At 48.0% G+C, this 27572-nt stretch overlaps 1 protein-coding gene and 1 long non-coding RNA gene across 3 annotated transcripts in view; one reads left to right on the top strand and one right to left on the bottom strand.

Annotated features, from left to right (window-relative positions):
• Positions 1–20383, bottom strand: part of LOC140899126 (carboxyl-terminal PDZ ligand of neuronal nitric oxide synthase protein-like) — a 61063-nt gene extending 40680 nt beyond the window's left edge. The window contains exons 1-2 of one of the 2 annotated variants that reach the window (XM_073314012.1): positions 19928–20382; positions 11541–11612 (exon numbers count right to left, since the gene is read on the bottom strand). In XM_073314012.1, coding sequence (XP_073170113.1) covers positions 11541–11612; positions 19928–20032 — 177 coding nt within the window. In that variant the 5' untranslated portion in view covers positions 20033–20382. Of the gene's footprint in view, positions 1–11540; positions 11613–19927 lie in introns of both variants that reach the window. The other variant, XM_073314013.1, reaches the window with a different exon arrangement.
• Positions 20384–22818: 2435 nt separating this feature from the next.
• On the top strand, positions 22819–27572 carry LOC140899127 (uncharacterized). Its single transcript, XR_012155223.1, has 3 exons — positions 22819–23025; positions 26372–26510; positions 27539–27572. It is a non-coding gene; the product is annotated as an uncharacterized lncRNA (long non-coding RNA).

Raw genomic sequence — 27572 nt, 5'->3', positions numbered from 1 at the left:
CCCAGTCAAAAAAGACCTGCAGGGAGCTGGAGTTGCTGAGAGAGCATAGGAGAGGGGTGTTCTCTCTAGACAGTGGGAGGAGTAGCTAGGAGGGGATGTAAAGGAGGATAAGCTGTACAAGTCCCAAAGGGGCAGGATATAACAGTGGAGTGAATGAAGAGGCCTGGGGACCACAGTAATGGTGAGGGTCCGAAGCCTGGTGTTAGCACCTGTCTTTGTTTAGAGGCCCCAGGCTGGACCAATGGAGGGAGGAAGTCCCGCCATCAGCTCAATCTGCCTCCCCTAGAGAGGCTAGGAGAGACCCCGATGGGAAAAGGACTATCAAGCTGTTAGTTGTGGAAGGGTGAAGAAGCTATTGACCTGAGCCCTCCATCAAGGGGGAAAGCTAAGCATGCAAAGGATTGAAGGATTATTGCACACTCCTGCCTCAGGGGACGGCAGAATGGATTTTGGTTGTTTGGTACTCTTGCTTGATCTGGAAGGGGAGGAATCTCTAGTCTGGCTGGAGAGCCATGTTATTCCATCACAAAGGAACACACTAGACAACACTGTGACAAGCGGGAGATCATCTACAGATTGAGACTGAGGCAGCAAGCTCCTTGCAGAAAGGTAAGTGCCTGCGACAGCCAGGTTTCTCTCGAATATAGCATATGGAAGCCCCATGGGAGCTGGGGCTATTACTTCTGTTCCTTGCACGAAGACGAACAAAATATGTCTGTGGCACTTGCTGTGTGGCCCCAACAGATATTCAGAAAAGTACCTGCCTCTAGAGAGCAGGACACTGGAAAAATTAGTAGCGTTCAATGCGGGTATTCAATGAAATCTAGCAACTAATGCACCTGGCAAGGGAGGGCCGCAGAATAAAAAAGGAAGAGCTGTTGCTGTGGCTCTCGTGAAATGAGACACAGGCCCATGGAAACAACAAGGCAGTATGTAGGTTATTAAGTGTGGGTGTCGGCTCGTACATCTCCAGGCACAAATGCTACAATCTCTCATGCAGACTTGTCCTTGTGAAGGCGTAGGAGAACTTGATTTTAATTTTTTTTTTTTTTTTTTTTTTTTTTTACAATTTTGATGGATAAATGCCTGTTTATTCTTCAGCAATTTTTGAAAGTAACAATTTTAAATTTTCACAGTTGCAGGCTGTGAGTTATACAGAGAATTCTTTCCCAGGTGTGTGTCTGGTGGGTTCTGCCCACATGCTCAGGGGCTAACTGACTGCCATACTTGGGGCCAGGAAGGAATTTTCTTCCAGGTCAGGTGGACAGAGACCTTGGGGGTTTTTCACCTTCCTCTGCAGCGTGGGGCATGAGTCGCTTGCTGGTTTGAACTAGAGTAATTGATGGATTCTTTGTAACTTGAAGCCTTTAAATCCGGATTCAAGGACTTCAGTAACTCGGCCAGAGGTTATGGGCCTACTACAGGATAGGGTGGGTGAGTTCTGTGGCCTGCCATGTGCAGGAGGTCAGACTAGATGATCACAACGGTCCCTTCTGGTCTTAACATCTAGGAGTCTGTGAGAAATTCTGGGGGAGTCAGACAATTATTTAACTAAAGTAGAGGCTGAGACTCAGAGTTAAAGCTTTATAAACTGTTAAAACACAAATTGTCAATATCACATGTCAAAATATACAAAGTAAATACCCTTCAATCAACAAATCGAACCCGTTCTTACTGTTCCTTCTCTACTCCTCCTGTAACCAGCCTAAACCACTGGATTTTTGCCTCTAAATTCTCAGGCAGCATTTCTTACTTTGCCTAGACATGCAGAATGTGCCTGTAAATTTCAGTTATTATTGGTGGAAATTATTTCACTGGACACACACACAGACAAAAGTGACGTTTATCAACATTTACCAATAAAAATCTAATCTTTCCAAGCCTATCTATATGGTAACTAGAATATGGTACCATCCCCCTGGGCATGGAGAGCTAGCTGGGATTCCCTTCAGGGCCTGTTAATAACCTTAATGGACTCCAGGGTTTCATGCAGGATACCCCCATCCACACAGGCTTTGAAAATGCAAAGGCCATTCTGCCAGGATCCCAGCAACTCTACTGCCAGCAATCATGGTGCCATGTGGGAGACTCAGGAGCTGGAGCTGCAACGACTAAAGGAAAACTAAATCTGGACTGAGGGATCTAAGCTAAATATAGCTGCAATTAACATTTAATAGCCTAAAAATCCCAGACACTGTATTGACCAGGTCCCTTAAAAGTGTAACAGATTAGCCTAATCATTTGTGACAGAAACCTTGAAACTGCATTAAATCTTGTCACTCTGCATCTGATAGGACTTTGCATGTCCCTGTGAGGTGTTACTGATTCTTTACACCATTTGAGGCTGCAGAGATCTTCAGCATGCTAGCCTGAGTGACCCACAGGGCCAGCAGATGTGTACCAGGGTCAGACCTACTGGACAGGGAACTGGGTGACTGTTCTACTGGCTGCAGTAGAGAAGCACACGCTGCAGAGAAACACCCTGCATCAAGTCAGCCTGCTCTATGCTGTTGGCTCCCTGATTCCAGGATGTCACTTCTGCTACCCCTGCCCGTTAGTGTGGGTGACTAACTGTCCTTTTCTAGTGCTGCAGCTTTGCTTCATCTAGTGGGATATTGATTTTGATAGTGCTCATCTATATGTCCACGAGACAGAGCAGATGGCAAACAACACACCAGGCCGCGGTGCGCTGTCCACAGGGGCTGGGGACAAAAGGCATCAGGGAAGGCGTGTCAGTGCAGCTGGAGAAGAGATTAGATGGGAGATGAGGATAAAGCCTCCTTTAAGAAGTGAAGGGAGACAGGAGGAGAAAAGGAGTCCAATTGATGTCAGAATCCCCCATCCAAATGACATATGTTGTTAAGCTAACTAACAGCATCGTGCCAGTTACCCATGTCATCCTGTCCCCCTAATGTTTGTTCCCATCCCTCATTACAGAGTCTTCTTGACTTAGGATCTGGAATCGGAGACTTTTGTTTTCAGAGGTGACCATTGATTGTGGGAACCCAACCTGAGATATCTTAAAAGGCCTGACCTTTAAAGGGTGGGTGCTCAGCACTTTGGGTTCCTAGGAGTGTCTCAAGCTGGACACCCCAAAATGGAAATACCCCAAAACTGCTGGTCCCTTCTGAAGAATCAGGCCAGTGCCTGAAGTGCCAGGCACATTTCTTTCTACTTCTTTTGTACGACACCACACAGTAAGAAAAACGCAAGTTAACGTTAGATCTGTTCTAGTCTTTCAGTCTGAATATTTTTTTTATTAGGGGTCTGGCTTAAAAGTAGAACCTAGATGGTGCTCAAAATGAAACAGCCTTTCCAGATTTTGGGGGATGGCGGCAGGGAGAAGACTCTGCAGTACTCTGACGCGGCAACATTGTCTCTGTCCTGCACTCCCTTGGGGGAAGGGAGACTCTCTTATTTATCTAAGAGCTCTTGGTTACCAAAAGACACCTCCCGCCCCCCCGCACATCTGCAGCTACTAGCCTATGATGGATACAGAGCTAGGGACCAAAAAGTCAGCATAACCCTTCTAAACGCTGAGCAGCAGCCTCAACAGGAGTCTTGGGTTCTGAGCATGGTGTGAGGGCTTGGTTCTAAGACCTGTGCGATGCTGCTCTCATTCAGGGAAACTTGTGGCTTCCTGTTCTAATCTGGGAAACCACACTGGTTTCCCCTGACCTCACTGCACAAGGTGCAGGTCTCAGGCAGCGGTTTCCACACATAGGCAGCTGTGGGCTTTTTGGTTAGTTTATAGTGGAGCAGTGTAGAAACACTGAACACGCAGGTCAGTGAGGTGGTGGTCAGTGTCTGGTCTCTCCTGAAGCACTTGCCTCACCTCCCATTACAGACCCGCTTTCTCTGCCTGCCAGGGCCGGTCCAAGGTTGTTTCGCGTCCTAGGCGAAACTTCCACCTTGCGCGCGCCCCCCCCCGCCCCTCCCGGGAGCCCTGCAGCAGCACCCCGCCCCCCCCCCTGCCCTGAGGCACCCCCCACCCCGCGGTAGCTCCCCTCGGCCCCCTCCCTCCCTCCTCTCGGCGCCCCCCCCTCACGGCAGCTCCCCTCAGCCTGGGGAGCCGAGTGTGACAACTCCCCGCCGTATGGCAGCTCCCCGCTCCAGCTCACCTCTGCTCCACCGCCTCCCTGGAGCGTGCTTTTGGCCACCCCCAACCACTTGGCACCCTAGGCGACCGCCTCGTTCGCCTACTGGTTGCACTGGCCCTGCTGCCTGCACATCTTGCTCTGTAAATGTGAATGCAGCTCGAGGACCACAGCAGCTAAGGTGCCCATTGCCCCAGTACTGTCACGTTCAAGGAGGTGCCACGGAGAGTCTGACACCAATAATTAACAATGGACTCCTCCTCAGGGAAGAAGCTAGCAGGGCCCTATCTCCTCTGTCTGTACAGCACCCAGCGTGATGGGACCCCGGGTCTTGGTTGGGCCTTCATGCACTGCCAATACAAACAAACAAGTCTGGGTTATCCTCCCCGCAGAAGACAAGCAGTGGTTCTCAGCATAGCCTGCAAAGTAGGTACTGATGGCCGCTGAGAGAGATGGATGCCACATGATGCTAATGCTCCTTTCCAGCCCTACAGTGTATTAGCTAAGACTGCATAACTCCTGTCCCGCGTCAGCAATGGCCGGAGCTGCCAAAAGGATATTTCCAGCTTGTGAATGAGAAGGGGGGTGTCAACAAGATTGTTAGGGGGCCATGCTGTCAATCGGAGAACTGTTGAAGTAACGCACACTAATGCGGTGTGTCTGTCCCCTTCTGCCTCTGAGCCATTACCTGAGGATTTTGGCTTCTTTTCACAGAACTTGCTAGGTCCTCTAATCCAGTCCCCTGCAGTGAAGCAAGTTGAAGTATTATCTAGACTGGTGTATCTCAACCTTTTCTGACACCAGGAACCAGCTTGCTGCCTTCCTAAACGGTGTCGGGGAGATCGCAGGGACCTGCACCAGCCCAAGAAGCAGGCACTGAGAAAAGCTGATCAAGACCATCCCCGACAGGTGTTTGTCTAACCTGTCCTTAAACACCCCCAATGACAGATTCCATAACCTCCCTAGGTAATTTGTTCCAGAGTTTAACTACCCTGACAGAAAGTTTTCCTAATGTCCAACCTAAATCTCCCTGGCTGCAATTTAAGCCCATTGCTTCTTGTCCTGTCCGTGGCAGTTAAGGGGAACAATTTGTCACCCTCTTCTTCTTGGGAGGTAAAAAGGAAATGGCCTACAGCAGCTTCTGACAGCACAACATTCCTATCCAGCAACAGCGCCTGTCATGCAGCTACATAGCCTTGTACAGGTGCAAAAGCTCTGCATGCTCAACACAAAAGAAGTTTTACACACTTCAAGTCTGAACTCCGACCACCACAGAACCAGCAGTGTAATTAGAATAAGGAAGCTGCACAGGCTGCAAAGACCAATCAAGAAATCCCACTGTCTTGGGTTTTTTGTCAGGTTTGGTTTAAGCTACAGGGCTGCGAGCTGTAAACAATGCAAAGCTGGCAGGGAAACCCAACTTGGCTCCAAGCATAACAACTCAGGAAGGAGTCTCTTGGAGCCATAAAATGAGATTTTTTTTTTTGGCAGCATCTGTGCAACAGAAAAACAAACACTCTCCTCCCCAGTAGGTGTTCTATTTGCTACGCTAAAATTAAACTAAGAAGCTTTGAGACTATCCATGACAATTGTACTGGAGTTTTACTGAAATTCTGAGACAGAGTATTACTAAACCCCCACCCATCACACCCGTCTGAGCTGTTCCTGTCCAGCTCAGAGTCCTGCCCCTCAGCGGCAGGTTAACTTGGCATTAAAATGCAAGAATTATTCAAGACACTTGCTAAAAACATGGAAACAGAGCTAGTATTAGTAAACTGGCAGTAATAAACCAGGTTTGGATTCCTTGTGTTGTTATTCCAAGCAAAAAAACAAAACACAAATCCTTAGAAGATACACTGTGTAGATTCCTGAGGTTTTTAAGTGTGTGCCTGTTTCTTTGGGGTTTCAGTTGTTAAAGACTTAACAGCCTACCCTGAGAAGCCTAGAGTTATCAGAAGGAAACAGGAGGAGGAATATGCCAGTTTGGAGATTTAACTTTTTGTTTGGACATTAATAATGCACGATGGAAGCGGTGTCAGTGAATTGCTGCCTTTACAAATAAGAGGCTTTATGTTAAACCTCCAATACCGGTGTTATGGCTTCTTTCTAGATGTCGAGACAACTTGCTCAGAACTACAATAGCCACAGGGGTCTAGGTATCAAGTTTGAAACCTCTAGACTACCTGGCAAATAAATTCAAAGTAGATAACTGGAGATCCACACAGCTAAATGTGAGTTGCTGGAGATCTGCTCTATAAGGATGTTGCAGATCCTACAACGCTTCTCATAAGAGGAGTCTGCACTTGTGTTCTTAGGCCACTCCTCATCTCAAAAAGCTGGCTGCATTTCAGTAATTCTGTATCAGTCTAAAGTGCTTTGGCATCTCAAAAAAATGTAAGATGACTTCATATTACTATACATATTCGGTAGTGTTCAGAGACTCCAGGATCTACTGTAGGCAGGAGAAAAGGAGCGGGGATTATGCCGGGGGGGTGGGCAAACTACAGCCTGCCAGCCACATCCAGCCTGCTGGGCACACCCAGCCCTCAAGCTCCTGCTGGGGAGCAGGGCCTGGGGCTTGCCCCGCTCCCACACTCCAGTGGAGGAGCAAGGTTCAGGGGCCGCTCCCCGCAGCTGCCAGAAGCAGCGGCATGTCCCCATTTCGGCTTCTATGTTTAGGGGCGGCCAAGGGGCTCCGCGCACTTCCCCTGCCCTAAGCACCGCCCACGCAGCTCCCATTGGCCGGGAACTGCGGCCAATGGGAGCTGCAGGGGTGGCACCTGCAGACAGGGCAGCACGCACAGCTGCCTGGCCATGCCTCCGTGTAGGAGCTGGAGAGGGCATATGCCGCTGCTTCCAGGAGCTGCTTGAGGTAAGTACCGTCCGGAGCCTACACCCCACCAAACCCCTTGGTCCCAGCCTGGAACACCCTCCTGCACCCCAAACCCTCATCCCCAGCCCCACCCCAGAGCCTTCACCCCCCACAACCCTCTGCCCCATCCTGGAGCCCCCTCCTGCATCCTGAACTCCTCATTTCTGGCCCACCCCAGAGCCTGCACCCCCAGCCAGAGCCCTCATCCCCTCCTGCACCCCAATTTTGTGAACATTCATGGCCTGCCATACAATTTCCAAACCCAGATGTGGCTCTCGGGCCAAAAAGTTTGCCCACGCCTGGGTTATGCTCTTTGTACTTCTGGGCTCTGGTGTGCTGCCAGCGGCTAAGTCTATGCCCCACCCCCAGGCCACAGAGAGCGAGCCAGTGACACATCAGCTGTAGATTATGATGCTCTTTGAATCTTAAATCCCACTGCCTTGAGAAGGGACCAATAGCTGTTCCTATGCCATAGCCACCTAGCCATGTGGAGTGCCGACAGACTGCAGAGGGAGAGACAGCTCCGCATTGGCAGGAGATGCCTATTTGCCCATTCATACCATCCACACACACACACCACACAGGGTGGGAAGACTCATATTTGCACATTGTAGGCCCCATGATCTTTGAGCTAGCATTCCTACAGTTCAAATACCGCTTCCCCACAGCTACCTTCCTACAAATAGCAGGCCCAGTTCTGCCCTCAGACCTGCCCTCTACTCTCAATGACTTCAGGGAGAGCTTCACCTGTGCACAAGGGCAGGCCCTTGCCCATTAATTTCTCCCTAGAAGGCATAAGGGAGCAGATACACCTGCCCCCAAGAGATTTGCTGCATCACTTTGATTCTGGCTCATGAGAATCTGCATGACTCCAAGGAAAATTCAAAGAAAATGTTTGCAATCACACCCTGGCATTCTGGAACTCCAGGAATGTCATGTCACCTGCAGTTCTCCTGCAGATCAATCAACTCCAACGCTCTCCGAATACATTACTGCCTCTGCATGTGGCAAGGGCTTGACAGCCAGAGAGAAAACCTTGCAGGCTCTTAGGTGATGTCTACGCTATGGGTCTTACAGCAGCACTGCTGTACCGCTCCAGCTGTGCCACGGTAAGGTCTCCTGTGTAGCTGCTCTGTGCCGGCAGGAGAGAGCTGTCCTGCCCGCATAACTAAACTACGTCCACACCGGTGCTTTTGTTGGTGACGCTTATGTCAGGGTTTGGCTTTTTCCCACACCCCCGGCCAGCGAAAGTTTTGCTGACAAAAGTGCTAGTGTAGACAAAGCCTTAGACCTGGAGTGCCTCAGGCAATGGAACAAAAGTTAGGCAGCTATTGTGTGACACTAGTTCCCCAGATCACAGGTTCTCTGCGGCATCACCACTAGAAGCATTCCCTCCTGGACTGAATGGCCATAGCTGCACTAAGAACTCGATTCTGACCAAGCAGTGGTTGGAACTAGATATGCCTGTCAGTGTGTCATACTTCTGGTCCTACTTATTATTCAGGTACTAAACAAATTCCATCACCTCCTTTGTCAGTGTAGGAGTGGGCAGGGGATTAGCTTGAACCCAGAGAATCCTATAATAACATGGCAACTGTATGTAGTTAATAATCCAGGGGGAGGATTAGGAAATTTTAAATGTATGACTAGTGCTGCATAATGAAAAGCTAAGCAGAGAATGGCCATTCCCCCTGCTCTACCTACTGGATTTGCATGCAGTTCCTCTAACTGAGGAAACATGATCTGCAACAAGGTTTTTAAATTTGTCTTGCAAATGGAACTTAGTTCCATGAGTACGAACAAAAGGCATGCCACTAACTCAGTGATAGGATCGGTTATGGATAGAATTTTTACCACTTAAAGTTGTATAAAAAGCCTATGCCTCAAAAGAACAGCTTGTGCTTTTAACAGACCAATGTTAGATTCATGAATGAGAATCTCAGATAGCAACTTCCCAGGATTTATGGCTAACTGACTTATTGTGCACAACTGTCTGCTGAGCTGGAAGAGCACATCAATGGATTAGTGTCCCTGGGTCTCTCTCGTATATTTCATTTGCAGCTTTAGCCGCAAGTCTGCAGCAGCCATATGCAGAATGTGGCCTGGCATAATGAGGCCTGAAGGAGAGGAGACTTTCTGAGCAGGGAGATGCATGAATTGCTGTTTCCCTCATTCTATGTCTCTGTGCAACTCTCGGGGGGCGCCACTGAGTTTAGCATGTCATAAGTAGCCTGTGTTGTTGCCCCCCCCCCCCCCCCCCATAGAGAGCTAGCATTTCGCCCCTGGCTGGAGATCCAGGATTGGCCATAGACATGGAGTAGAGATTCAGTTTCAAACCCCATATACAATTTTTTCCAGAAATGAGTGACTGGACTAACCAGCTCTGCCAGAGCCTGGAAAAATAAAAAGAGGGGTGGGGCTGGCTGACTCAGGGGATTGGGACACTGAGCTTCTCATACAGATGACTGGTGCCAATCCAGGGTGGCAGCAGCCTACATGAGTTTGTGGCCTCTCTTCAGAGCCACTAGGCAAGCGCCCACATGCCAGCTGGCTCGCTCTGTTGCCAATCTTGGTGGAAATGCCCTCACTCCTAGAGGCGGCCCCTTCAGGTCACTGGGGAGGCAAACTGGGTGGCATGAGAAGGCTTGCACTGTATACCCCGTCTTATGGCTAGACAACGCCAGTCTCTGGTCTTGTCACTCCAGAGCCTCTCACAAGCACTAGTTTTGTATGTACCCAATTTTTCCTTAATAGTCTTTAATATCCCAGATGCCCTGTCTGCATAGATTGCAACCTGCCAAGGGCAGGGTAGACATCTTAGAGTTTCCCAATATTACTCCCAGCAGGGGAGCCATGCATGCTGGTGCCAGCACTGACAGGATGCCGGCTTTCCAGGAGACCACCGTTTAAAGAGTAATAGGCACAAATGGCCTGTGGCTGTACCATGGTTTCTTCCACAGGGACAGCTACACTGACAGGAGAGAGAAAGAATTCGGGTGTAGACCAGGCCTCTGTACGCAAGTTAGCACTAAATAGCCACTACCTTTCTTCAGAGTTCCTATTATTATGCTGTCTGTGCTCAAGTATCCTTCTCAAAAACCCTGTTCCTTATCCTCTAGTAAGAGGTCCAAGCTAGTTAACTTTTCAGCAGAGCAGCATCCTCTGCTCCACACAGCTTGGACGTGTCTGAATAAGGTCCTGCTGTACAGTGCACACACAAGTGAAAAGGGGAAGCCCTGCCTTCAAACAATGGGCTGAGGTTACAGCTGCTTTAACAGAATAGCTGCTTTAAAATACATTGCGATAAAGCTGCAACTCAGTCACCAGATTAATCAGTTGCATCCACGAGAGCAGAAGGGCATTGTTACGTGCTTCCCGACACCCAAGCGTGTTGCTGCACTGCCAGAATTCCCTGATCGATATCAAGCCATTCATCATGCCGATAGCAGGTGCTCAATCAGTGGCTGTCCGCAGTTGCTGGGAACAGGAATTAAACACCTTTATTTTATTTTTTTAAAATAGCCACTGAAGGATCAGAAATGAAGCTCTTTTGCAGTGCTATTTTAAATCTGACAGGCCAAATATAAGATGCAGCCCAAGATATACTGCTATTCACTGCAGCATCTGAGCTGCCCCACTGGCCCCCATCCGTTGCCTCTTTGCTATTAAGCTCTACTTTTAAGATAAATAATCTGGCAATTTAGATTGCCACTGCACTGTGTCCTTTATGAGCAGGAGCTATGTTAATAGTCTCTGGGCAGGCAGGAGGCAGGGAATCTCATTTCTGCACTTGGCTGGAGATGAATAAATCAACTCTCCAGCTGGTTACAGGCAAAGCGTTTTTTTTTTTTGTTTTTTTTTAAAGCCATTTTAAATGACATTAGATTTTTAAACTCCAAAAGAAAACCAGGATAATCCCCTTTGAAGGCTTCAAATGCACAATTCCAAACCTACTTCAGTTGAAGTTTGCAACATTTCTGAACAGTCTCTGAATTAATTAAAAAACACCCTAGTATTTCAGATGGGTAAGAATATAACAAACACGGAGACTGTCAGAGCAGCCATCAGTGCTACCTCTTGGATGGAGGCTTTGAGAAAATAAACCTGCACTTGAGAAACTTCAAAACTGGTTTGAGACAGAAATTCTAATAACTTTGTTGGTTAATTCTAGTGCCCATTCACAAGCCCTTCTGATGAATAAGAAGGTAGAGGAGAAAAGTGGAATCTCGCCAAGTCTTTGTTAAAATAAGAATTTGCAAAAGGGAAATGTGAAGTGTGTGAGGTTCAGAGAGGAAAACAGAAACCTTACATAACTCAGTGGAGGTGGAGCTGGTTTTCTCTCCCTGCTTTGGAGAGGAGAGTTTGGGAGGACAGGGTGCTGGATCTAGTCCTGGTATGTCTCAAGAGCGTGGCTCCAAAGCTAGACAAGAAAAGCAGTCAAGCTGCTCAAATTCCAGCTGTTAAAAGCAGAGGGGTCTGGGGAAGAGCAGCACAGAGCAACTACACCTGCATACTTCCATTCACGGTAACCTGCCATGAGCAGTGGTACTAGGGCTCCCAGTCAGACTCACCCGAATCCTTCTCATGGCTGCCACGATCTCCACACGGCTGTTGGGTCTCGGCACATCCAGACTACCGATGTACTGGAAGACAGAACAGTGGTGGGATGGTCTTAAAACAAATTGCAGTGAAGGAGTCACGACGTCTTCAAAATGAACAGCATCTTTGACTGATAATTAGCCCATAAGTGGCTGGGTAGTTAGACACCTCTAACTCCTGTCAGCACCTACAAGGAGGATCCCTCGCAGGTATCAATGGATCCTTAATGTCAGGTTTAAGCCCTTGAGCTCTTCCAGTTCTGGAAATGCCCTTAGATCCATTAGACATTAAATTCACATTACCCCACTAAAAGCTAGCCCCTTCCTGGAAGCCCAGTCCAGTTTGCTGGACTCCACTAGAGACCGTAATACTCTGCACTGGAGAAAGGAGATTACTGCTGGCAACCACAACCAGGGGGACAGCTGCTAGCCAAATCATTACATATATTGCATCTCAGACAAGCTGATTGCTACATTTTGGTTCCTATCTTCTTCCTTCCCCTCACCAAGAAAAGCTTCTTGAAAACCTCAGAATGCCAGGCACCCCCAAGGACTGAGGCTAGTGCATGGCTCTGTGGCCACTGGCTTTGATGAGGAGCAATGTGTCTGCATCCCTGGTCAAAACCCTTTGTTGTTTTCTCTGCGCCTCTCTGGACATCAGTTGCCTTTTTGCTTGCTTGGCCTAGCAGAATTCTCTAGCTGATCCTGGAAAACGTGCCAGAATTGGTATTCTGTGCTGGCCCAGCCTGTCAATAAGTAGGAGCTAATGGGAGCTGCAGCCCTACATTTCCACCGGAAACAGCAAGTTGCCCAGCATCCTGTAACAGGACATGCAAAACTTAGGTTTGCAGCGTTAGCACCTCTGCCTGCTGAATAAGGGCTGCTCAAGCTCAAGGCAGATGGCAAGTTCCAGGTCCAGCCTGGAAACCTGCCCACAACCAATTAACAAATACAGCCTTCTGTATCCTGGCTACCTCTAGTCCTGCCCGTGGGTTTGGATGGCATCAGGACCGTATACATTGGTCATACGCTTGCTCTGGACAAAAATGTAGCTTGACCGCCTACCTGATACAGCAGGAGCCAACCCTCCCACAGACATTTGCCCTGTGGTGGCAGCACGGCTACCGTATGCTCAGCCCCAGCCTGCCCACGCTTGTGTGCCAAGCCAGCCAAGGGACACAGTGATCTGAACAGTGACAGGAAGAAACTGTTCTGCTGGGAGGACTCTGCTGCAGGACGGGGGCACTCGGGATGGCACATGGGGCGGGATGAACATGCCCACACCGCCACCAACCAAAGCAAGCCAGTACAAAGCTTGAGATCCAGGCTGCCCTTCTGCCCCAAGCCATGGGGGAACCCCCAAACCTCCCACAGGCAGAGCACTTCTTTCGTGTGATGCAAAGAGTAGTGAACTCTCCACAGGGCCTCTGGCTCATCTGCAGCATAACTGACTGGAAGGGGGAGCGAAGAGAGAATAGCCCGAGTCAGCCAGTAAACAGAAGCAGAACCGAGTGGGTGATCAGCATCCTGTCAGTACCGGGGAATGCGGGTTGCTGTCCTCAGGCCATATGCTGTGGAAGTCAGACAGCTGGAGCGAGGGAGTCCGATTCCAAAACCCAGTCCAATATGTCGGCATTAGCATTGTCTCATAGGTGCAGCATGCAGCCCTCTCCCCTCATACACAGCCATGGCAGGTAGCCTGCCTTCCTCCCCCAGGTTAATCAGGGGTGCTGGAGCTGACAAAGCTCAGCCTCCATGCATAAGAGGGTTTGGCTTGTGAGTCTAGAGGAAGTTTTGTGGTCAGCAAGTCAGGGAAGCCCCATGGAAGCTTGGCAGGCAGCTCCTGCTCTTCCTAAAGACCAGCCCATGGCTCTGACTGGACATGTTGACATCTTTATGGGTTTTTGAAAGCACTGATGCAAGAGCTGAAGCTGGCAAGACCCAACAGCTTGTAGAGTTTTATTTTGCAAGCTTGTATTCAATGAAGAGCTCTCCACACAGACTGGCCGTCTTAGCTCAGTATTTACTGCTCTTTCAGCTGCCTAGAAATAAGCACTGCAAGCATCTTGAAAGTTCATCTCATTTCCCTGCACCATCTGTAAATGTCTCCACAGCTTCTACAGACATGCCATTTTGTAACTACTTACAGCAACCCCTCGGTGAGTCACAAGAGAGATCCAGGCCCCAGAGCATGAGTACTTGGGGTACATTGGGAAGGAAAGGACTAGCTTTTCCTCCCCCTTTCTATAGTGTCAAAGGTACATTAACATCACAAAATGGGATCTGTTTGGTTTTCCCCATTCACAAAGGGCCATGATCTATAGTGAGTCACATGAAAAAATTCTATTTAATGCAGTAGGCTGGCATTTTGCAATCTTGTTATCAGTAGGCAAGGGGGAGAGAGCCAGTGGCTAAGAACACTTCTATTGGCTTTCCTCTCAGACCTTGTATTGGGGTCCCAATCCTGCAAGCTGATCCATGTGGAATCTCCATCCTTAGAGGTTTTTAAGGTCCATCTTGACAAAGCCCTGGCTGGGATGAGTTAGTTGGGGTGGTGCTGCTTTGAGCAAGGGGTTGGACCAGATGATCTCCTGAGGTCTCTTCCAAGCCTAATCTTCTATGATTCTGTGTTTGCCTATGGAGAGCCCCATTGAGTTCACTGGGGGCTCCACCCAAGCGTAAGGCTGCTCACCTGCAGCATAACGTTCTTGTGTGTGCATTGGGAGTTCATCCCTAAAGATCTGAAATATAAACTCATTCATATAATGCAATGTGGCTTGGTACTTACAACCTGGAAAGAATTAGAGATGAGAAACACTACCAATAAACAAAAGTCTTGCACGAAGCAAGCTAGATAATTAATACACTGGTCATTTTAAGAGACACAGCCAGACTGATGTACCTGCAGTGAGACACTACTAACTGGAAGAGACAGACCCTATAGTAGCACTAAGTAAGCATGTTACTATGGTAATGCAAACTTCATCTGTGAGGGTGGAAGAGAAGCCAGCCCATTACAACTTGAAGAGGAGAGTTGGGCAAGTAGCTGAATACTTTATAGAGCTATCCACTCTCTCTATAGCATGGTAGTCCTAAAGCTGGCTGACTGCAGGTGGCTATCCTACCCATTAGTAAGTGTAAATTCATTTCATAGTAACTTTTAGAAGTTCCTGAATGTAACAGCTTTTCGCCTGGTCAAGGTGGTATCTAGTAGATCAGCTGTTATGTTTTAAGCATTCAAAATACTGTATCTCCCTGTTCAGCAAAGCTAGATTTTTATACACACAGTTGAGAATTTACAGATCTCTCTCCCACATCCTCTTTAAATCTACAGCTCCTTCAGCAGGAAAACTGAGCTGCACAAGATCAGCGTTCTTAAAGCTTTGTTTGAATGCGTTCCCTTTCCTTACAGCTCAGGGGAGGGGAGAAATGAATTCCATTTCTAATCTGTCAGGCCACCTGCAAACAAGCTAGAAATATTCCTGCAAAATGCAATTCATTTTGTCAGCTAAATTATAAACTCATTCCCCCTGCACTGACTACAGAAAGCCAGTTACAATGAAGTCATTTACTGAAAGGCAGATGTAGTCATGCCTGGACATTTTTCATGATCAATATGAAGTCCCGGACAGTGATACCAGCAGTTCTTCAGATCCAGCCTCAAGATTACTTCTATTTACATTAACACTTGGCCTTCTATAGCTTTTCCTGCAGCACAGTGGGTCAAAAGGGCTAATACGCTAACATGGAATTTAGCACAATGGCCATTGCTATGTTGGTTTCCAGGGAAGTATTTTTTCTAACTATTAAGCTCCTTGTGGCAGGGTCAGTTTACCCCTGTGTGTCTGAACAATTCCCCAGTCCAAGTGGAGCCTCTGAGTACAAATGCTCATGATACAAATACTATAAGAATCCTAGTATTAGAGATCAAGGCCAGAAGGGACCATTAAATAATCTAGGCTGACCTCCTGTACAGCACAGGCCACCATCATCACCCAGCACCCTCTGGCATCTGCCATAGACAGAAAAGTATTAAGGACGTGATGCAAAGTCCAGTGCAGTCAACAGGAGCCTTTCCAGATCAGTTCCCAAGCAAACTACACAGGAAAGTTTCCAAGCTAGGCTTCCAAAAACAGCTACCCAAAAAAAATGTAGTGCAAACCAGTTTAATCTGAGCATAACCGCTCAGCCTCTGTGACCTTTTGCTATTTTCCCCTCCACACTTCCTCTGCTCAAAAGCACTATAAGTTTTGTTGGCATGTTTTGAAGTTCCTTTGCTTTTTTTTTTTTTTTTTTTTTTTAAAGCCCACTTGCAGAGAGAAACATATTCTGAATGGGGCTGAAACTAGCGTGGGAACAGCAGGTTCAGAACACTAAAGAAAGATAGAGAGTCAGAAAGCCTTTTAGGCCTTGTTCATGGTTTATTACCCGTGACACCAACACTAACACACGTGACTTTAGTAGCCTGGTAAGGGCATTAGAACTCCAGTTATGGCCCTTTAGTACCAGCACCCACCTGCAGCTCCAAATTAAAGCCAGGTGGCCAAAAATGCTGAAGTGTCTATTGATCGTGGGCCTGACAGTAAGAGTGCAAGGCCACCCGAAAGTCCAGGGTTGGAAGGCAGCCATGTCCCAGCACCTCTAGGACAGCAAGGTCCTGAAGCTAGGCACCCAACATCCAAGGCACCTAAGTCAGTGAACACTTCTGAAAGCTTTGGCCTCAATGTTTTAACAGACAAGGGGGCTGAAAACCACAGTGCACGGACATCTCCTCAGCCTTGGGCCTCCTGCAACTCACTCCCTGGCTGTCCAGTTCGTACCTGGCTCCACTCTGCACTTCCATGTTACGTGTTTTACCACATGTCTCCTTGGGCTACAGGGCAGTAGATGCCTCACACCTGCTCTTGGGTACCAGCAGCCATGTCAGTGACAGCTTCTCTTCCTCTTCCCAACCAAGCCCTGTCTGATCAAGTCCATTCTTTTCAGCACACCATGTGTTAAGTGACTTCAATGGGAGCCTGCCCATTATCTGATTACAATAAGACAGTAAATATCATCATCATCATCATCATCATGTTCCTATTACCCCTCCTGGCGTTTAGGGCAGTGATGACGCTCTTCCACTCCTGTCTGTTTCTGGCAAGTCTTTCAATGATTCCCCACTGTGCCCCAGGTTTTACAGCTCAGCTTCCACAGCTCTTCTCCACGTTGTTTTCGGGCAGCCTCATTTTCACTTACCTTCAGGTGTCCATCTTATTGTTACTCTGGTGATGGAATCAGTTTCTATCTGAAGCACATGGCTGATCATCTCCAACGCCTCCTGGTAATGATGGTGCTCAGATCCTCTTGGCTGCACTGTCAATAGATCTTGGTTTGAGATTGTTCTGGGCCAAAAGATACGGAGGATTTTTCTGAGGCAGGCTGTATGGAATGAAGACAGTTTGGACACGTCAGACTTTCTCATTCCCCAGCATTCTGCACTATAAAGTAGTGTTGAAAGGACACAGCTCTGATAAATCTTGAGTTTGGTTTTGGTGTTGTGTTTTGATGATTTCCAGACTGTATTTAAGCTCCTGAAGGTGTTCCTGGCTTTACTGATTTTGTTCTGGATGTCCTGACTGATGGTGCTGCCCAAGTATGTGAATGGTTCTACATTGGTGAGAAAATAACCCTCTATCTGCACTGGGGATGGTGAGGCAATATTAAAGATCATGATCTCTGTCTTATTGTGGTTGATGTTCAGTCCAATTTGCTGGCTGAATGCGTTGAGTAGAGTTGTTTTTTCTTGTATATGGTGTTGGGTATGTGATAGGAGAGCGACATCATCTGCGAAGTCCAGGTCTTCAAGGGATGAGACGAGTGTCCATTTAATGCCTCTTGGCATGTCTTCTGTTGTACGCCGCATTACCCAGTCGATAGCAATGTTGAAGAGGATTGCAGACATGACACACCCCGGATGTACTCCTGTTTTGATTTCAACACTGAGCTCACTGTGATCAACACTGCATGTAAAGTTGAAGTAGAAGCTTTTGATGACATTGATTATAGGGAAAGGAATTCCATATGCCTGCAGAATGCTCCATAGGCTGGTCCTGTGAAAGCTATCAAAAGCCTTCTCAACGTCTATGAAATTTATGTAGAGTTGCCGTTGCCATTCTAAGCACTGTTCTATTATGTTTCGTAGAATGAAGATGTAGTCTGTGCAGCCACACTTGCTCTTTTCTGAGAACACCATCAACGGCCTCTGATATACACTGGACTATGATCTTACACAATACTTCGCTTGGCACAGATAGAAGTGCAGAAAGCCTTCGTTCTGCAGTTAAAGAACAGGTTTCAAACACTTGCAGACCTTGATGAAGAGAAGGGGAATGCAAATGGGGAGATCAACAAGAAGTGGGACAAAGTAACAGCAATTTATAAACAGAGCAGTGAAGCCTGTCTAGGCTACAGGCAGAAGAGAAGGAAGGAGTGGATTACACCCAGCACATGGAATGCCATAGAAACCAGACGAGCCCTGAAGAAAAAAGTTTTAGACGCAAAATCCCAGAAGGTAAAGGACAAATGCCACAAGCAGCATAGCAAGGCACATGGGGAGGTCAAACGCCTTGGGAGAGCGGACAAACAGCATTATATTGATAATCTGGCAACAAAGCAGAGGATGCAACTACTCATGGTGAACAAGGAACAGTCTACAAAATGACAAAAAATATCATAATGCCACTGCATAAATCCATGCTACACCCACACCTTAAATACTGTGTGCAGTTCTGGTTGTCCCGTCTCAAAGAAGATACATTGGAATTGGAAAAGGTACAGAGAAGGCCAGCAAAAATTATGACCAGTCTGGAACAGCTTCCGTATGAGGAGAGATTAAAAAGACTGGGACCGTTCAGCTTGGGGAAAAGATGACTGAGGAGAGATACGAAAGAGGTTTGTAAAAATCACAAATGGTGGGGAGAAAGTGAACAGGGAAGTGTTATTTACTCCTTCTCATAACACAATAATCAGTGGTTACCCAATGAAATTAACAGGCAGCAGGTTTAAAACAAACAAAAGGAAGTATTTCATAGAATCATAGAATATCAGAGTTGGAAGGGACCTCAGGAGGTCATCTAGTCCAACCCCCTGCTCAAAGCAGGACCAGTCCCCAGTGTTTGCCCCAGATCCCTAAATGGCCCCCTCAAGGATTGAACTCACAACCCTGGGTTTAGCAGGCCAATGCTCAAACCACTGAGCTATCCTTCCCCCACACACAACATCCAGTCAACACATTTCCTCACACAACACCCAGTCAACCTGTGGAACTTGTTGCCAGGGGATGTTGTGAAGGCCAAAACTAGAACTGGGTTCAAAAAGGAATTAAATATGTTCATGGAGGATAAATCCATCAAGGGCTAGTAGCCAAGATGGTCAGGGATCCAACCCCATGCTCCGGGTGTCCTAAGCCTCTGACTGCCAGAAGCTGAGACTGGAGGACAGGGGATGGCTCCCTTGATAATTGCCCTGTTCTGCTCATTCCCTTTGAAACATCTGACATTGGTCCTTGGGAGGCAGGAGACTGGCCGAGGTGGACCATTGGTCTGACTTAGGTTGACTGCTCTTAGGGAACCCAAACTCTACGCCGCTATGGGCTGGGGGAAATTGACCAGCAGAACTATGCTCCGCTAACGCCGCAGGAGCTGATTGCCGGGACAAGTGCCTTTATTCCCCTGAGAGCTGATAGGGGAATAAAGGCACCTGTCCCGGCAGAGAGGGAGGCCCCCCCAGACTGCCAGCGCAGCGACCGCGGCAGGATGGTACCGCCCCAGGCCAGGGCTGCTGGGCAGTGACCCTGTGCAGACCAGCCTAGGAAGGGCCGGTGCCTGGGACCCGAACCCTGCCCTGGCCCCAGAACTCCCTCCCCCGCCGGCGCCTCTCGGAGCACAAAGTTCCCCACGCTCCGGCCGGACTGCTGCGCAAAGCCGCCCCGGCGGGACCCGACCCCGGGAGCAGCCAGGGCGGGCGGCCCGCCCCTGGCACGATTCTGCCGCAGGCACGGAAGCCCTGCTCGGCCGGGGCTGCGCGGCTTTGTCACCGGGCCGCGCGGTCCTCCGCCCGCGGGCAGCCGGCCCCGGTGCGCGGGCAGCCGCCGCCAGGCGCCGGGGCCCCCCTGTGCCCCGAGGGGATTAGCTGGCGCTGGACGTGCCCCCGTGACACGCGCCCCGGACACCGGCCGCAGCGTCCCCGTCCCCGGGCGGGGCAGGGGGCCCGGCTGCCCTGCACTGTCCGGGGCCCTGGGGGGGGTGTCCCGTCCCCCGCCCCCCCCAGCCGGGGGAGCCCCCTCCGCTCCCCAGCAGGCGCCGGCCTGAGCGGCTCACCTTGGCCTGGAAGTGGATGCCGTGCTGGAAGGCGTCCTCGTTGTGCAGGGGGACCCGCGAGTCGCAGCCATCGTCCACCAGGTTGTACCTGTTCTTCACCGGCATCTTCCCGCGCGCATCGCCCGCTGCCGCCCCCTTGGCTCGGCGCGGCTCGGCTCGGCTCGGCTCGGCCCGGCCCGGCTCGGCTCGGCTCGGCAGGGTGGCGGAGGCCCCGAGCCAGCGCCGCGCACCCCGGTGCCAGGCGGCCGCGTTTTGAACGAGATTCCCCCGGCTGCCCGCGGCGCCTCGCGCCCATTGGCCCCAAGTTCCCTCACGTGACGGGCGGGGGCGGTGCTGCTGGGGGGGGGGGAGCTGGCTCCTGCCTCTGGTCCCCCCTCCCCTCCCTCGGGGCCTGCCGTGACCGCGGGCCGGGGCGGGGGCACAGGGCCCTGCCCAGCAGCCCGGCCCCACACCCCTGGTCTGGCCATTTCCCCAGTCGGCCCCCTTGTGCTTCACTGAGCCCGCCCCAGAGGGCACATGCAGAGACCTGGCAATAGCATCTGCTTCCCCCTCGCGGGTCCCCGCCACGCACGGGCTCGTCGGGACCTGGCCCGCCCGGCATCCCGCATCCTCCCCCGCCACAAGCGGGCAGGATGGAGCCGGCGCCGATCGGCTTCACTCTGGTTTAGCGTCAGTTCGGAGCCGCTTCACTTTCTCCTTTCCCTGCATTGTAGCGCGGGGCGCAGCTTGCTGCCAGAGGCGGTGGGAAATGTCACCCCTTTAGAAACAGGCTTTCTGCGCCCACCCGGGAAACCAATCCTGGGGACATTTCTGTTGGAGTTTAGCCTTATGGAATCTTGTCTTACAAACTCCGCACTGGGGGTTATGCTGGCCTGACAGCGTCCCCTTAAATACAAACCCAGGGCTGACAATAATAGTAAGGAACTGACTGAAAAAGCACACAAGGAGCCTGAAAAGGAATTGTTAGCTGTTTATGGAGGAAATGAAGTTTACATCATGGGGCAATTTCTCTTAGGGCATCTTAAAACAGTGGGTGATGTTGCCTAGTCTCTAGCACTGCAGCTCAGAGGGATGGCAGGATGAGTTAAGGATGGAATATCGGCTATAACTGATTTGTCTGTCTTTTCTCTGTTTTTAGCCGTGTATCTGTTATTTTAACTCTGGTTTGATTTTGTGCCTTTTTCCCTACTGTTTCAGAGGAACAGCCGTGTTAGTCTGTATTCGCAAAAAGAAAAGGAGTACTTGTGGCACCTTAGAGACTAACCAATTTATTTGAGCATGAGCTTTCGTGAGCTACAGCTCACTTCATCAGATGTTTACCGTGGAAACTGCAGCAGACTTTATATACTCCCTACTGTGTACAACTGTGCAAAAAATGATACAGTGGAAGGCCGTGTCCACGCTACAACTTCTAGCCAAGGTTGTAACCAGATACGGCAGGTTTTAACCATGTTTCCTATCAATTCACAATATGGTTAAGGCTCTGTTAATAACCACAGCCCTGTATCCCCCCCTGCCAGAGGCATAGTGTCAGGTGGCTGATTCCCACAGGTGCTGAACCAGTTACAGGTTCTTGCAGTGAAGCATCCTTGCCATCTTTGTGCAACCAGTTTGGCTGGTCCTCTTTCCTTCCAGCCGTCTCTGCGGTAGGGCATCCCATGGTGTATTGTGTCACAGCTTGCTGATGTTGCTCTGTAGTGGCCTATTCCTTGCTGAGACAGTGTGGAGTAGCTGTGCAGTAGCTGTCCAAATTTCCCAGGATGAACTTGTGCAAACAGCAGATGCACAAGCAGGGTTGTGGTGATGACAGAAAAGCTGAGCCATTTAATGTGCAACTTTCTAAGGCAATCCTGTCACTAACCAGTTGCAAAATCTGGTTTAAAAGGTATAAGTTGAATAGGGCCTAAAAGTCAGAGACATGCTTATCCTTGGGGTAACTCTACTGATTTCAGTACAGCTGCACCAGGAATTAATCTGGGCCTTTGTTTATGAAGTGAGTGACTATAACCTTTTATCATACAAATAATATCCCCATGCATGCTTAAATATGATCACACACTGTACTCTGTGATATCTATTTTAACAAGAGAGAGGTTTTTTTTTAATGAGCAGAATTCAAGATATGGAGCTTGATCAGTGATATCATAACAGGGTATTTAGTTCCAAAACCACAGAGGATGTGGGGTTCCCATTACTGAACTGTAACCTTGTGACTGATCTGTGGCTGCTAACTGATAAATCAAAGGATATGCACTGCCAAGTGGTGATTGTTGGTATTCTGGTCTCAGATCCTCTGCCCAGATACCTATATTATTGCAAGAGTTGTGACAACAATCCTTCGCTCTGCCAGCCTGGACCTACCTCCTCCCATTCAGTTACGCACACTTTATGCCACAGTGGAGTCTGTGCTGCTCCAAGCCTCACTCCCATGACTGTGATTGGCCCAAGTGGCTTGGCAGGTTTGAGCATGCACGAGTCAATGGGAGGAAGGCAGCAGCCACAAACTCTGGCCAATTACAGAACCTCATCATAAAGGGCGGGGCAGCCTGAAGAACTAGTACTGTTTCTATGTACCATTGGTCGGAGTCCAGGAATACTAGGGTTCAGGAATACTAGGGTTGCTGATAGATCTTCCTGATATTGTGGGCATCACTCAGGGTTGAGTCAGCAATGACAGGTCCTTCAGTTAGCCTCTTCTTTGCTATGCTCTTCTGTCTGTCTTGTCTCCAGGCTCCTTCTTTTTTCCCTGGCTATAATATAATATCACATTTCCCATTTAAATGTACACAGATTTATGCTAATCCTTCATTTGTTCAGAGTACCCCAATACAGGTTTCATTTTACATATGCAATTAAATAAATCTGTTTTTTCTATCCAATGTGCCACTCTTCAGATTCTGCATTGCACCTGCAGATTCATGAGTTCTCTTTAGGCAAGAGCTTTTTACGCTCACTTGTGTGCTGAATGCTCAGGGTGATTGGTGCTTTTTTCTTTATATTTTCAGGAGTCTTAATTTAATAAAATATGGAAATAAAATCCACCCAGCCTGAATCAATAACCTAGATTACCTTCTTGTGAGTGTCGCTGAACTAATGGGGTAAGGTGAATTGTTTGGTTTCCTTAAAACAGAAGAGAATGGCCACTATCTCAACCTCTCATTTAAAACTGCTTGCTAGCACTGCTGCTGCTGTTTGGTATATGTGAGCCTCAAAGCGTTTCTTGGAGCTCACGTGGGAAAGACTCCTTTGACTCACGCTCGCTGAATGGGAGGCAGTACACCTAGGCATTGTCTACACTAACCAGTTAGTGTACTAACCCAGCATGCCTGTAACACACCATGGGTAAAATCCTGGCTTCATTTAAGTAAGTGGCAAAACTCCCATTGACTTCACTGGCGACAGGATTTCACCCCACATTTCTAGTCACAATTGCTATCCATGGTGCTCAAGTTTCCCACTACCACTTGGATTGTCCCTGCTCTACACAATGCTAGCCACTATGTCACAACCTCCGCTCCCAGTCTCAGTGGGAAGCAGTAGGAGGTGTCATTCCAAACTGTAGTCATTATAAACCATAGACATTAGACACTTGCTGCAAGGAGCTGTGCTGAGCATAGTGGGACAGGTGCAATAATTCAGCCCCTACGCTGCTGGCAGAGGAAGTTGTGTTCAAGTCTTCCAGTGGTGACTGCCCCGGGAACCCAATGGGCCAAGTTAGACAACATGCTGGTTAAAAAGCCCACAGTGAAGCCCCCCCCCCCCCGCTCTCCCCTCCCAGCTCAGATTCCTGAGGCTTTTCATGTGGCCTGTGTTTTGGGTGGTGGCTGCTGCTGTTTCAGCTATCTCTAAACAAAGGCTTATTTAATTGTTTCCTCCTCTAGCCGGAATGGAAGGCAGCTGCCACACCCACCAGCTTTAAAAGTGTTTCTTCCAGATCCCAGCCAGCCTAACGATTGGGACAAGGTGTTTACCTCTCACACCTTACAAGGACACTGCAACCTTTTAAAGGAAGACTTTTTAAAAAACTATTTATTTATTTAGGAAGTGTTCACAGGTTTACAAATATTTGATATGTAAATATCAGAAAGAAAACAACAGTGAGCTTTTGTTTAAAGGGACATTATACAGTAACAGTACATAAGAACATAAGAACGGCCCTACTGGGTCAGACCAAAGGTCCATCTAGCCCAGTATCCTGTCTTCCGACAGTGGCCAATGCCAGGTGCCCCAGAGGGAATGAACAGAACAGGGAATTATCACATGATCCATCCCCTGTCGCCCATTGCCAGCTTCTGGCAAACAGAGGCTAGGGACACCATTCGTGCCCATCAGGGTGTTGCCCTAAAACAGAGTGAGCATCATTACAACACCCATGACATGTCATTTCTAGGCCTTGTCTATACTGCCACTTTACAGCACTGCAACTTTCTCACTCAGGGGTGTGAAAAAACACACCCCTGAGCACTGCAAGTTTCAGCGTTGTAAAGTGGCAGGGTAGACAGTGCCCCAGTGCTGCGAGCCGCGACTACACAGCCCCATGAAAGCGCTGTCGCAGCAGCGCTTTAACGTTGCTAGTGAAGACACACCCCAGTGACTTTATTAAGCTGAAGGTATGGCTACACTAGACACGCTACAACGGCACAGAGGCACTGCTGCAGCTCCACTCCTGCAGTATTGACACTTACTACAGTGATCGAAGGGGTGCTGTAGTAAATCCACCTCTCCGAGAGGCAGTACCTAGGTCGACAGAAAAGTTCTCCTGTCAGCCTAGTGCTGTCTACACTTGGGCTTACGTTGGCTTAATTATATCTCTCAGGGGCATGAATTTTTTTCACACCCCTAAGGAAAGTAGCTAGATCAACCTAAGTTTTAGGTGTAGAGCAGGCCTGAGTGAAGTCTCTGATTACACACATTTAACAGACCAAAAAGCTGGTTTTGATGTCAAGATTTCCCCCTCTTCTGTTAACGTTTTTATGTTTGCAAGGATGACTTGTTTCTGCATTGCAGAGCTATGCTGATTAAAACAATAAATGACATGGCTTAGCAAAAACAACAAGCCAGACCTAGGGTAATGCTAGTGAAAATCTTTATTACAGGAATCACTTCCAGAGCTTACTTGCAAGACCTGAAAGCCCTATGCACTTTACTCCCAGCTCAGTGTATTTGATCTCCTCTAACTTTTTGTCACACCAGTTTTTAGCAGTACCTCCGACACCAGCTAGTATGGTAGCAAGAGTACCATGGGCAGGTGAGGTCTTAAAGCTAGGTCCTCAAGCGTTCTGGCAGACAGCTTTATAAGATTTAAAAGGTTAATTCACTTACCACTAATTATGAGATGGGAGTTTGTTTGCAAAGCAGAGTCTTGCTGTGTATGTTTACTAAGAACAGACAAAAAGAAAAGGAGAACTTGTGGCACCTTAGAGACTAACCAATTTATTTGAGTTAGTCTCTAAGGTGCCACAAGTACTCCTTTTCTTTTTGCGAATACAGACTAACACGGCTGTTACTCTAAGAACAGAGAGTGTTCTCTCACTTTCAGGATATTGAGAGCCAGTGGGTGTTGAGGTGAGGATTTTAGATGAAGAGGGGATTTGGGACAGATGTGAAGTTGGGGATCAAAATCCGGTAGTTTTGATGTGTCTTTGAGACATGTGTTTGAAGGCTGCTAAATTTAAAACATGCATGTGGGGGGGAACAAATTCTCTGGCTTCGTTCCTGGAGAGTGGTAAATAAAAATGAAGCATCTGGGGCCTGAATCAGAGTCTTTCATTGACGTCAATGGATTTTGGATCAGGACTTTAATATTTATTTAAATGTTGGGGTGGATTTTTTTTGTATAACAAGCCCAGAACCAATTCCAAAAGCCTGCCTGCCTTCCCACTGCAAAGCAAGATGAGCTGAAGAATGTCGGGGAGGGGAGAGAGGACACCATCATAATGGGCTTAACATTTTAAGATTGCATGTTTAACAATATAAATAAAATGCAAGTCCTGATTGTATTTCCAAAGCTTGAGACATTCAGTACTTCATGGTGAGGGTTTTTTTTTTTTTTTCCAACTAATCACTTACTTTACCCTCAAACACAGAGGATCAGAAATAAGCATTGTTGTTAAGACAGAAAAATCTGTCACTTTCACTTGATGTCTGCAAGCAGGGCTCACAGAATCGGGACACAAATGAAAAAGGAACATGAACTGGCATTACGAACCAGCTCTTCACACATCTCAGGAATTCTCTTGTGTCTTGACATGCCGCCATGGGTTTCACTGTAAAGCCAGAAGACCCCCATACATGCTCCACTTCTCCATTGCCCGAGGAGCTGATGCTTTCTCGTAGCTAGAGCAAACTTGGAAACAAAGGAGCAGGCTGTGTTTCTATTCCTGACTAAGGCAGTGTCCGACCTTGATTAAAAAAAAACTGACCTTGTGTTTTAATTTAACACAGAAAATTGGTAACAAAGCAGGAACATTAACCATGTGCTCAACCCAAGCTGAGCTTTTCTGCATAAAATAAAGATGGATGAATTAGTTCACAGTTGGCTGAAGAATTTGACCCTGGACTCCTCTTGTGCGTTGCAAATCAGGTAGCTCCCTTCTTTGTTATTCAGGACAGTAAGGTGATACACTAGAATCCTGGTTAGCCAAAAATACCTGGAGACACCCTCACATGTCTGTAAATGCTAATGTTTGATTAAACCCAAAGGAGCAGGTTAGATAAATAAGGTAATATTGATTGAAATTAGCTGGTATTACCCTCAGCTGCAGTGGGGTTTAGATGAAAATAGGGCAAAATCTTGCAGTGAGGCTCTTGAGCTGCCACATGAACCAAATCAGGAAGTGACATGTGGATCAGGCTGGGTAGCACTGTCATTGTTTCATCACTGTCAGTCCCTCTCTCTCAGTGTCACATATCTGCTCGGCTGGTGGCAGTTCTGTTTGGTTAGATGGTTTATACAGATTTGTGGTGTTCGGGGAGAAACAGAAGCCTAATGTCTTGAAGGTTCAGATTTGTAGTGTAGCCAGAAAATCTCTCCATTACAACTGCAAGCCTCTTTTATGCATGGCCAGTTCCTAAGTTGTGTACAAGAGGATTCAGGAATGAGAAATGTCATCTACTATTATGCATATTTTCATCATCTTCTATCATGAACATTTTTTCCAAAGTATGCAGCCATTGTTTTGTTTGCATTTGTAGGCCAACCACAAATCTTCAGTGGTCTAACATAAACATTGTGAGCATATGCTTATGTAAACCAATTTAAACCCAGCCTGGGAAGTATAATTACAACAGAGACATTTCCCAAAGAGAGACTGTGTTTACCAGACATGTTTTCTCCTGATTTTTTCAGTTTTAAAACATTGTTTTCCTGTTGACCAGTAAAGGCACAATTATAAAAAAAACAACAACAACAAAAACCCTCCCACCAGGGTTACAGAAGGAACCGCTTACTATAGAGCAGAGTGGATAGTTCCTATGGATAACTTTATTTGATTAACTTTTCCTTGTGTCTGTTTGTGAATTGTCCATGAATGCATCATAGGTTTTCTCAAATTTATTTTGTATTCAAAATGATTGGCTGAATAATATCTGCAAATAATTCTTGTTCTGCAGCTTGCAGGAGACCAGTTTGGTGTTGGTGTTGGTA

The sequence above is a fragment of the Lepidochelys kempii genome, chromosome 16, assembly GCF_965140265.1.
Source record: "Lepidochelys kempii isolate rLepKem1 chromosome 16, rLepKem1.hap2, whole genome shotgun sequence".
NCBI classification, from domain to species: Eukaryota; Metazoa; Chordata; order Testudines; family Cheloniidae; genus Lepidochelys; species Lepidochelys kempii.
This window is presented reverse-complemented; position numbering and strand designations above follow the sequence as displayed.